The following is a 12,144-nucleotide window of genomic DNA, read 5'->3' as shown; positions in this document are numbered from 1 at the left end:
GACAAAAAGATCTTAGTGTTTGTTATCACTATTAAAAAAATTTCTAACTAATCAGAGAAGACTGGACATAGAACTTGGAGAATGGGCTGAATTTCTACTGATCCCAGGACACAGCCTGAAAATAATATTTTAAAAATAAATTCACATCATTTTATTAGTTAATTCTGTTTTTCAGTTGTAATTAGGAGAATGTCCCCCCAAAAAGGGTTATGAATATTTGAATCATATGGTTACTGAGTTCTACAAAACTGGGAATTTAATAAAAGGGACAAATATTCCTTATGTATTATATACCAGGGACTGGCACTCTCTAACCACAAGGGGGCAACTGGCAACCAGGGGCTCACATACCACACTTTCCACTATGTCAGGTTCCATTCATAATATAATAAATCAGGGGACACCGACCAGGAGTTTATATGGACCTTCTTGTCGGCCCAATGGGAGGCAGGGATGGAAGAGGCTCTTTCGCCTTACTCTCCTGGCCTTTTATTAAACCTTACCATTATTAAACCATTCCCATAAATCTGTGGAGGACTCCCTTCCGCTCTGACATCAGAAAACTGAGAGCCCTATCAAAAGTGGTGGGGTATAACTAAAAATAAATTAGTCACATTTTTCAGAGATACATTTGTAAGCACAAACAATAAGGTTCTGTATCTTATCAATAGAGAGTCAGAGACTTGAGTTTATATCCTTACTCCCTGGGCAACCTTGAACGAAGAATTAACCCCAACTTTAACATTAAATGAAAGGGCTGGCCGAAAAGCAAAGCTTCTTGCTAGTCTCAGTTTTCCACATTAATTCAAATTTGGATGAGAATTTTTCCTCCTCAGAAATCATAGCAAGTAATTTCTCATCATTCCTCAAAATATATCTGTGAACCACATTCTCTTTATAATACAGATCACTTATTATGGCACCAGAGAACTGATGGAGATCACCTCCAGTTACATAAAGAGAACTGGCACCAGGCTGGATTTTTCTGCACTGTGCAAGGATACTACTCCATGTAATCACAGGCCTAGATTAGGAAAAAGGGAATTATTTAGAAAGTGCTTTTACAGGAAGACTTAGAGAAACAGACCCAAGGAAAGGTGGCAGACTGCCGTCACTTTAGTGAGATATTTTACAATCTTTGCCCAAGACAGTAGACTAAAATCTTTCTTTTTATTTATTTATTTTTTTTTTTGTGATTCTGATGGCTTCCCTGAAGATCCAGGGATCTGGGCATTTCTGCTTATCCTCTTAATGGACTCTTTCCTTATTTAAATTCAACACTTACTAAGTACCTGGTATGTACAAAGCCCTGTACTGTGCAAAGACGGATAAGACAGAATTTGTAATGTGGTAGGGGAGATGAGCCCCATACAAATAAATGTCTCATTTTATATGACACACATATATATGACATTTATAAATAAATGTCAACAACAAAATTGTTGGAGGCAGTACCGATATGGATGAGATCTCGGCTCGATCCAAGCATTGAAATAAGAACCTCAACAGACACAGCTTTAGCAAGAAAGAGCAAAGGTGCAGAGATGGGGAAATGCAAAATATTTTGAGGTGAGAGGAAGTAAACTGCTGCTAAGGGTTTACATGATGACTTCAATCAGTCAGTAGGGGAAATATTTCAAGCACGCTTACCAATTCCTTTGGTCTCATGTTGTATAATATTCTTTCTGCATTTTCACTGTCATGTCTGCTTTCCATGATTGCCAGAAGCAATTTAGATGCATTATTCTAGTTGGAAAAAAAGTAGAAAAAAAGTAGATCAAAGGCTGCTGAAAGATTTACATCCTAGTTAAATGGGCAAGTGTGACACTTCTTTTGTCACTCCATGGAGATAATGCCATGAGGTAAACTTTCTACTACATGGCTGACCCATGGGTAAAGATCATATTCAACTAGGCCCATGTGACTTCCAGCCCACAGAAACATTAAAAAAAAATACATAATCTGGGCCAAGTTTCTGCATAGCCCTAGTCAGTATAAAGGCAGCTCTACCTAAGGAAAAAATTTTAAATGTAGATGTAAGGATGACATATCTCAGCTACTATGCACTGCTTATGGAGAACTCAACTACTTCCATTTCTAAGGAAGTGGTCTCAAAAGAAAATACACAAAAATTATTCACTTCCTTAAAGAACTGTCATCAACTCTTCCCAGACTGTCTGTAAAACGGGGAGAATCATACCTGCAGCACCATCTCACAGGGTTGCTGTGGGGCTCAAATATGACAAAGGTAGAAAAGTACTTTACCAATTTAAAAGTCCTATGTAAATGTCAATGATTGCTATTTGTTATCCTAATGACTAGGATTTTTATTATTTTTTGTACGTTTATTTATTTTTTAATACACATTGCTTTGTGAATCATGCTGGGAGAGAAAAATCAGAGCAAAGGAGAAAAACCATGGGATAGAAAAAACTCAGAAAAAAGAAGTGATCATAGCAAGTGTTGATTTACATTCAGTCTCCTTAATTCTTTTTCTGGTTGCAGATGGCATTTTCTGTCCAAAATCATTGCTTTGGATCACTGAACCACTGAGAAAAACCAAGCCTTTCATGGTTGATCATCACACATTCTTGCTGTTATTGTATGCAATATATTCCTGATTCTGCTTGCTTCACTCAGCATCAGTTCATTTAAATCTTTCCAGGCCTTTCTATAATCAGCTTGTTGTTCATTTTTATAGAACAATAATATTCTATTATACAGCTTGTTCAACCATTCCCCAAGTAATGGGCATCTATTTCTTTTCCAATTCTTTGTCACCACAAAAAAAGCTGCTACAAACATTTTTGCATACGTGGGTCCTTTCCCCTGCTTTAAGATCCTTTTGGGATACAGACTCAGTAATGGCACTGCTAGGTCAAAGGACATGCACAGTTTTATAGTCATCTGGGCAAAGTTCCAGATTGCTCTCCAGAGTGGTTGGATCAGTTCACAACTCCACCAACAAGGCATTAGTGTCCCACTTTTCCCACATTCCCTCCAAGATTTATCATCTTTTCCTGTCATCTTAGCCAGTATGAGAGGTATGATGTGGTACCTCAGAGTTGTTTTAATTTGCATTTCTCCAATCAATAGTTAATCACTAAATGAGCAGGACCAGGAGATCATTCTATATCTCAACAACAATACTATAAGATGATCAATTCTGATGGACGTGGCCATATTCAGTAATGAGATGAACCAAATCAGTTCCAATAGAGCAGTAATGAACTGAACCAGCTACATCCAGCGAAAGAACTCTGGGAGATGACTAAGAACCATTACATAGAATTCCCAATCCCTCTATTTTTGTCCACCTGCATTTTTGATTTCCTTCGGAGACTAATTATACAATATTTCAGAATCTGATTCTTTTTGTACAGCAAAATAACTGTTAGGACCTGTATATTTATATTGTATTTAACTTATACGTTAACATATTTAACATGTATTGGTCAACCTGCCATCTAGAGGAGAGGGTGGGGGTAAGAAGGGAAAAAGTGAACAAAAGGTTTGACAATTGTCAATGCTGTAAAATTACCCGTGCATATAAATTGTAAATAAAAAGCTATTAAAAAATAGTTAATCACTAATATTGTAATGACCATTCCACATCAGTATCAAACAGAGAAAAGGAACAATGCCTGAATCAGACTTTCCATTGGCTTTAAATCCATTCTAGATTTCTTAAGGCTTGGCCTAATTTCAGAGCCTGGTCCTACACTAATTTTCACAACTGGTTTTAGCCTCTTAGAATATAGGACAAAAAGTTGTCTTGCCAATTCAACCAATTTGCTGTTTTGCCAAATGATAGCCTTTTCTTTGGGGGAAAAATACCCCCAGTCTTCTCTTACAGGTAAAATTAACTTTGTTATAAGCAAAACCCCCTGAACACTGACTGATAGTACTTCAGATCTTCAGTTAATTTTGGCTGCTTGCAATACATATTGTTGATAAATGGAAAACTGGAAGCTGAGAAGTAATAATTTGCTGTTTCATTCAGGCTAAAATTTTTTTAATGCAATTTATCTAATTAGGAAGACCAAAAGGCAAAAAAAAAGGCATTCTAAAATGATATTTTAAAAATTGTCAACTACTGCTTCCAATTATTCTTTTTTAAACATTGAAGGAAAAACAAGCAGGACCTTAGCACTCCTAAGGAGATATTTCAATGTCAAAACCCTTTACTAACAACCTGTCTTTCCTGTGACATACTTCTACTGGAGAGTTAGAGCAGTTTCTCTGCTGTGTGCTTCACATAAGTTTCAGGACTGCTCAAGATAATTAAAAAGTCCTGAGAACCAGTGAGGGGAAGACAGGAACAAATTACAACATGTCCTGAATATGGATAAGAATTATATAGGAAATGTGCTCTAGAAGGATTTTTTGTTTTAAATCACAAATTTTTTTTTTTTTAAATGTACATTATCGACATCAAGTTGATTTGCAAGTTAAAACTCTCAGAGACATCAAGAAATCCCTGGAATACTTACTTCCCTCTCCCTCAGAAAGTTTTGCAAACTAATAAGCACAGTATAAAGACCACTGCTCCTTTCTCAGATTATCTAAGAGCTGAGGTGATCATGCTGACACTTTGGGGTCATACCTTCAATTCAGTGGGACCACTTTGCTATTTTAGGTGACTAAAATATCACTTCTATCTTAAGATCTGCTATTTAGTGAAAGCTATCTGTGGCAAACCTAGTTAGGCAATTAAGGGTACATTCCTGGTTATTATGCTATGATTGCCATGATTTTAGGACATTTATTAAACACCCACTGTGTCCTAAGGTTTGTATAAAATGTTAAAAAAAAATCCAGGTGACTCAAAGCAGTCTTGACAACCTGAAGCACCTGCCTCCTCCCTATCCCCCAATAATGTGATTGTATATTATCTCTCCACTGACCAAACAAGGGGAAAAATATCAGATATCATCACAAGAATGGAATTTCCATTGTTTGAGATCAATGCTGTCAGAAGCATTGTTTTTGGTTCTAGAATGACATGTATCTGCTTTACATAGAAAGATCACATCATGGGACTAAGCAAGAGATGTCCAGGTCTTTAGAAGAGAGGGATGGAAATATTGCATTTTATTCAGAACTCCTATTCTGTTTTCATGGGAGATGACTTCCTAAGTTGAGATAGAACACTGCATCTCCCCAGTTCTCTCTCCTTCGTTGTGCAATTACAACTTGCCTTCAGCTCTAACACAAGATCCATCCTCTTCTTTCCCAAAGGGTTGATGTCATTCAGGATTAAAGCTGTGATTATGTCAATGCCATTGGATTCATGAGTAGCTATGCAGTTCTGAGAACACAAACACACACAAAACATTACAAATTAAAAGATCAACAAACTGAATTGCAGTTTTGCCACAATGCTTATTATCACCCCTAAGCAAAATGGACAGTCATCACCCCCCCATGATGTTTCTGGGGGGAGAGTTGCAAATTTTCCGTGAGAAAGTGGTAAAAAAAAATAAGACAGATGAAAATCTCTAGTTTCAGAATTAACAGTAAACAGTTAAATGATGTATAAAGGAGTCTCAGGAAAGTCCCTCAGTTCTGTAACTGATAGAATGGTCATGTCCAACTTCAACAATTCAGAAAATATATTTTGTTACTGAAACTGGATTATTAGTCCTTCTCCTCTACAGTTCACCCCCAAAGGTTTGCTTCAATCTCATTAGAGGATTTGCTTTACATATATGATGGTTCCTGTCAGATTTTAAAGGAGGTACTAAACATGGGAAATAAGCCCACTATTCCAGTGACAACATATCATGATTAATAAAAATCTGCCACCAAACTTTTGGGAGAGTGTTTTCATCTTCTAGGCAGGCTTTTGTTCTGTTCTGTGCTGTAGAAATGGAATTCTGAAATGGTGATGGTAAAATTCCCTTGGGGGATAATAGATCTTTTCTAATCCCAATTCTGTACCACACTGTTTTACTCCATATTCATTTTAATTTAATTATGTCTTGGAAAAAATTCAGGAATGGAAACCCCCTTTCAAATGTTTCCCCTTTATTTTTACATTTAATAAAATACACTTTAATACATATCAATGACTTTCCTGATCCTTGAGGATTTCCATCCACCTAAGTATGAAATTCAACTCTATACCTCACCCCATGTCCAGATTTTCAGTTGAGTTTTCATTTGGCCATTGAGTAAAGTTCTTAGTAAAAACTTTTTCCTGCTTCTTTTATAATGGAAATGGAGCTATTATAGCTAGATGCATACTTGTCTCTCCAAATTTGAATACTCAAATACATATCAGAATCACACAGATTCCTGTCTTATTAGGTGCGTAAAGCTATAAGTTACTATCAGGTAAAAAGTATACTGGGGAAAAATTATCAAGGATCCTAACCTTAATTCCTTCTTTGCAGAAAGAGCAAAGCTCAAGACTGATTTCTATCATGATCTATGCCTGTTAATTCCTAACTGAAGCAATCTTTTCCTTTTCATCATTTTGATAGTACTTGATTTCATTCCATCTAATAACATATGATCAGAAAAAAAAATAATGACTAACATTTATATAGTACTTAGTATGTGTCAGGGACTATGCTAAGTGTTTCACAATCATTCTCTTATTTGATTCTTACAATACTAGAAGGTAGGTGTTATTATTATCCCCATTTCGTAGATGAGGAAACTGAGGCAATAGGTAAATGATTTGCTCAGGATCCTATGGCTAGTGTCTGTAACCACATTTAAACTCAGTTCTTTTCGATGACAGATAAGTGCTTTATCTATCCACTGTGCTCTCTAGCTGCCCCTTAATCATTCTGTTTCATGGGATCATTAGCTCTTCTATGGGATCTGAAGCATCCTGCGGGGAGAGACCACCTTCTGATAACCCCAGCACCAATCATGGGGCTGGGGCTCAATACAGTTAATTTTAGATTGTTGGTCCAGGGTAAGTTGTTCTAATTTGAATAGCATTTATTTTCACTTATGCGCAGATCATTATACCAGCAAAGAACTGGAAATTTTTTTTACAAAATAGACTGGTTAATTTTCCGCAGCCTCAGGCTGTCAGAATTTCCAGGAGTAATAGGTCATCCTTAATGTTTAAGGCAGGCTACTCCACAAGCCAAAGGGGAGATGCTTGCTCGAAATCCTGCTTGGATGCACAGCAAAGTCTGACTCAGTGTCAGTGATGCGATTCCCGATCAAAGAAAGGCTCCCTTTTCTTGAGGAGAAACACTCCATTACCTGGTTTTCGTGGCAAGGTCCCTGACAATATTCAGTCAGACTTTCCAGGGTCTGGTTGATTAGTGCGACATTCTTCTCATTTATATACAGACCAAGAAGTCCAAGCCCTCCAGTCGTACTGCCACAAATGCAATCCAGAAACTGCAGCGTCTCACACACCAAGTTGTAGTTGGTCTTATTGTTTTGACAGCGAAGGAAGTTCTGTAATTGGACATTTTCAGTGGAATAGGGAGAGTTGGGGCAAAGGGGAAGGAAAAAGAGGAAAGGATATTAAAAATATATTATTATAGTGCCATTTCATTAGGCTCCCTAGTTTGGATAATCAACAATTATGAATAATGACTCAGCATGGTGCTGAACAAAGAGTTAAAATGGGGCCTCCAATAAGGAGCAGAGTAGCGGCAGCGGCTGTTATGTAAGATGAATAGCTTTCAGAAGAGACACTGTTCTATCAGATGAGGGGGAGAGCTGCCTCTCTGTGAGCACTGACTTCGCACTCTTACCGCCTCCTTGCATTATTTCATTTCCCAGCCCACTTCTTGCCCCCTTGCTTGGGCACGGGCACAAACATGCCCGAGTGCACACACACACACACACACACACACACACACACACACACACTCAGCCTCCAAGTCAAGCTTCTTCTCCAGGACCATGAGAGGGAGATGGATCTGACGAGCAGGTGGCAATGTGTGTTAAAGGTCCACTCCCCTTCTAGGGAAGCAGCCCACAAAAAGTCCAGAAATCTGCCTTTCTTCTGGGCAAGCATGGGTTAGGTTGGGGGAAAATTCCTGAACCGTGGCTACATGGGAGGCAAAGTTCCTTATGTTATGGGCTCTGCTGACAACTCAGAAAATAATTTTAAAAATAAAATGTAGAAGCTTACAAAAAAAATTACATTAAAATAATGATGTGATTATTTTTTCCCACCTATCCACGGCTCTACTGGGATGGCCCTTAGATTCCGGGCTAAGAATTCCTATTCTATAATAAGATACCGCTGATGGAGAGATCATATTTAATCATAATTAAAATTAATCATATTTGATGTTATTTAATAATAATTAAATCATAATTTAATAAAAAAGAGAATTACTTGTAAGTACTTTTTCTACCTTCCTGGATAACCCATTGCAACATTTCGTTCCTCCTACTAAGCACATTATTTCCCCAGCCCCTCATGCTTTGGCTTTTATGCAAGTTGATCAAATCAATCAGAAAAAAAACCAAATCCAATATTAATTAATTAAAAAGTCATAGATCTTGTCCCTATTCTATGCTTTTATATACATGCTCTCCTCCCTAATAAAATATAATCTCCTTGAGAGCAGGAATTGCTTCATTTCTGTTTTTGTGTATTATCAGGCATTGGTACACAAGATCTAAGATTTTATTAACATGGTGAAATCATGGATAAGGAAACTCCCTCTACAATTGGAGATAGGTCCCTTTGAAGGATTTTCCAGAGCACTGACAGGCCAAAGGACTTGATGGAGTCACCCAGACAACATGGGTCAGAGGTATGTCTGGAACCCAGGTGTATCTGGCTTCATGGACAATATTCTCTCTTTTTGACTCTCTTAAAGTTCTATACAAATATATCCATAATAAATAGGAGGAAATTCTGGAGGGAAGACATTAGTAACCAGGCAGATCAGGAAAGACTTCATGTAATTTGTGCCAAATTCTGAAGGAACTGAAAGATTCTAAGAGGTAGAGCTGAGGAAGGATGGTGTTTCAGGAATAAGGGACAGGCAAAAGGAGACAGGAGAGAGAGAGAGCTGTGGCTAAATGCAGGGACCTAATATGTAAATCGGCTGAAAAGGCAGGCCGGGAACAGACTGAAAAAACCTTTAAATGTCGAGGAGTTTATTAGATTTGTAATTTCTTTATTTTGGGGAAAATGCTAAGATAACAACAACTTATCCCAATTCATATTACCATCCATCAAGGATTTTAAAGGCAAGTCCTAGGGAATTGCTTGATGTATACAAAGGTTAATTGACTTAATTTTTTTTTTTCTTTTGCCACTGAAAAGTGTCAACAGTAGGTTTTGAACCCAGGTCTTCCTGATTACAAGCACAGTATACTATGTACCATACATACCATGTTTGTTTGTTTTACTGCTAGCTACAAAACTGCTACTCTCTGAATGAGCAGAACCAGGAGATCATTATATACTTCAACAACAATACTGTATGAGGATGTATTCTGATGGAAGTGAATATCTTCAACAAAGAGAAGATCCAATTCAGTTCCAATTGATCAATGATGGACAGAATCAGTTACACCCAAAGAAAGAACACTGGGAAATGAATGTGAATGGTTTGCATTTTTGTTTTCCTTCCCAGGTTATTTTTACCTTCTGAATCCAATTCTTCTTGTGCAACAAGAGAACTGTACTGTTCTGCACATATATATTGTACCTAGGATAAACTATAACATATTTAACATGTATAGGACTGCTTGCCATCTAGGGGAGGGGAAGGCGGGAAGGGAAAAGTCAGAACAGAAGTGAGTACAAGGGATAATGTAAAAAATTACCCAGGCATATGTTTTGTCAATAAAGTTATAATTTTTTTAAAAACTGCTACTCTCTGGGCTCATAGCTACCAATATGGTATTTGGAAGAATGCAAAATCAATAACATTAGTCCAAGTCTGATTTTATAAGGAGAGAAATTACTGTTTTGAAAAATTATGAAAATGACAGAAATTCAATTCATAATTGCATTTCCCATAGATTTGATTCTAAAGCATATTTGTTCCTACACTTCCAAAGCTTAAGTAAAACCTGTGTTCAGCTCCTTTTAAAGAGGTCCCTATCACTTAACTGCTAAGCCAACCACAACAAAACAAACTCACATAAAAGAAACTAAAACTGAGTTTTTATGACTCTATGAATCCTTTTTCAAATCCCAAAGTCAACTGCATTGCTAACTGACTGCCTCAAGTGCCTACATTTTTCAGAAAAAAAAGAGATGCTATCTTTTACCAAATTTCAACTTGAAAGAAAATCACCATTGAGGAGGAGCCTTTGCTTCCAGATCATTTCCCTGAACTGACATACTATAAATGTTTTTCACAAGTATTAACTTAGTGCAAGAAAAATTCATTGTAAGGTAAGATATTCATGAAATCTCTGGGTTGTTAAGGACTTTGGGAAGTCCCCTTCGCTAGTTTGGAAAAGATTATCCTTAAATCAAATCAAGGAGGGGAGAAGTTTTCTATATCCCCTGAGAGTTTAATTGTATTTCTTAGCATCTAACCTTCATCTTTCCTGCTAAACTGAGGCTCTCACTTCCTACTGACTTTTTAGTCTTCTTTTCTTTATCTAGAGAGCACATGAATCTCTGCTTAGTGATACCCTTCCAGTGCTTTTTCTTATAGGATTAATGGAGATATTCAGAATGATGGGTCATCCACATCCCTAAGATTTGCCATTGACATACATTTGCTAAATTCAATGAAAAATAATCTAGCAGGTATGATTATTAACTTAGGGGGGCAAGGGAAAACTGACTGCGCATATGAAAGTTCAAAAGAAAGGAAAAACAGACCATATAAAATAGTCAAATAAAAGCCCTTTCACAGGGAATTCCTGAATACTTCAGGTCAAAGGTGACAAAACTATAATTAGATTCTTTGGCAAAGTCAGAAATTTTCATTTTGACTGGTACACTATAAGAGGAGAGTATTCATTATGAAGATTACAGTAAAAATGGAGGATTATCCTAATTAAAGTGAGATAAACTAATTCAAAGAAACTCTGTTTTCCTAATCCAGTGGGTAACTTCCTAAAAACCAAATATCCCAAAGTGGAATTGGATGTCTCAGCAAGTAGTGAGTTCCCCATTTCTCACTATCCCCAGATAAAGACTAGATGGCTATATGCCATATGTTTGGAAAGGTTATTCTCTGAGGACTCTTTTGATTTTGAGATATTGTTCCACTAATTCTATTTCTTGTGATGAGCTAAATTTCCCATAATAGTTCTTTTGAACAAACTCTAGCCCTCCCACAAACCTTGTTGTCAGGAACCCCTAAGACAGATCAGAGAGGGGAAAATTTTACATCAGTTAATATAAACTCACATAAAAAAATTTTTAAATACTTAGGGAGAAAAAAACCAACCTGGGTTAAGAAGGAGACCCATATGACATAATGTTTCAGAAATACATGGAATTAAAATAATTTATTCAAAGGAATAATTTTAACACATTATTTTAATCCTAAGAATGAGGACTCCCTTAAAAATCTATGAATGATACAAGTCTCATTCTTTCAATTCTTAAAAAGGAAGCTTTTGGGGGTAGCTTCCTCTCACAAAGCTTCAGATTCATTTGAGAATCCTACGTCAATGTTTAAGTCAATCTAGCTTAGAGCAATTCAAAGAGGCTCATCTGGTAGATAAGTACACCTTCCCCGGCTTAGTCACACATATAAGGATGACGTCTGGAGAAGGAGAGCTTATGTTCCAAATTGCAAATAAATCTATAACAATAACAATAAAAATTTGCTTTTTCTAACTAGAACTCTTACTACCACCTTTCATAGAAGGCCTTCCTTGTACCATAGCTATTAGTGCCTCTCCTTCTAAGACTGTCTTCTATCTGGACTACAAGTATCTGGTTTCATGGACAATATTCTCTCTTTTTGACTCTCTTAAAGTTCTATGCAAAATGTATATATAATAAATATGCATCTATTGTATGCATCTTGTATGCATCTATTTATATACCTTTTATCTTATTAAAATGGAAACTCTGAGATCTATAATTGCTTTTTTATTTTTCTTTGTATCCCCAGGATTTGACATAATAGTTGGGCCCTTAGTAAGCACTTAGTTTATGCTTCTTAACTAATTGCTTTGTTAAGTAATGAATTCCACACCACTGCTGCCATTTAGTGAGAG

The 12,144-nt window shown here is 36.7% G+C and overlaps 1 protein-coding gene across 10 annotated transcripts in view; it reads right to left on the bottom strand.

Annotated features, from left to right (window-relative positions):
- ITPR1 (inositol 1,4,5-trisphosphate receptor type 1) overlaps window positions 1–12,144 on the bottom strand; it is a 390,069-nt gene that overhangs the window by 77,265 nt on the left and 300,660 nt on the right. For all 10 annotated transcript variants that reach the window (XM_051981182.1, XM_051981188.1, XM_051981197.1 and 7 more), the window contains 3 exons: window positions 7,231–7,431; window positions 5,201–5,311; window positions 1,651–1,746 (listed from right to left, as the gene is read on the bottom strand). In XM_051981182.1, the coding sequence (XP_051837142.1) occupies window positions 1,651–1,746; window positions 5,201–5,311; window positions 7,231–7,431 (408 nt within the window). The remainder of the gene's footprint in view (window positions 1–1,650; window positions 1,747–5,200; window positions 5,312–7,230; window positions 7,432–12,144) is intronic.

The sequence above is a fragment of the Antechinus flavipes genome, chromosome 1, assembly GCF_016432865.1.
Source record: "Antechinus flavipes isolate AdamAnt ecotype Samford, QLD, Australia chromosome 1, AdamAnt_v2, whole genome shotgun sequence".
NCBI lineage: Eukaryota > Metazoa > Chordata > Mammalia > Dasyuromorphia > Dasyuridae > Antechinus > Antechinus flavipes.
The sequence above is the reverse complement of the archived record's forward strand: the minus strand, read 5'-3'. Positions and strand labels throughout refer to the sequence as shown.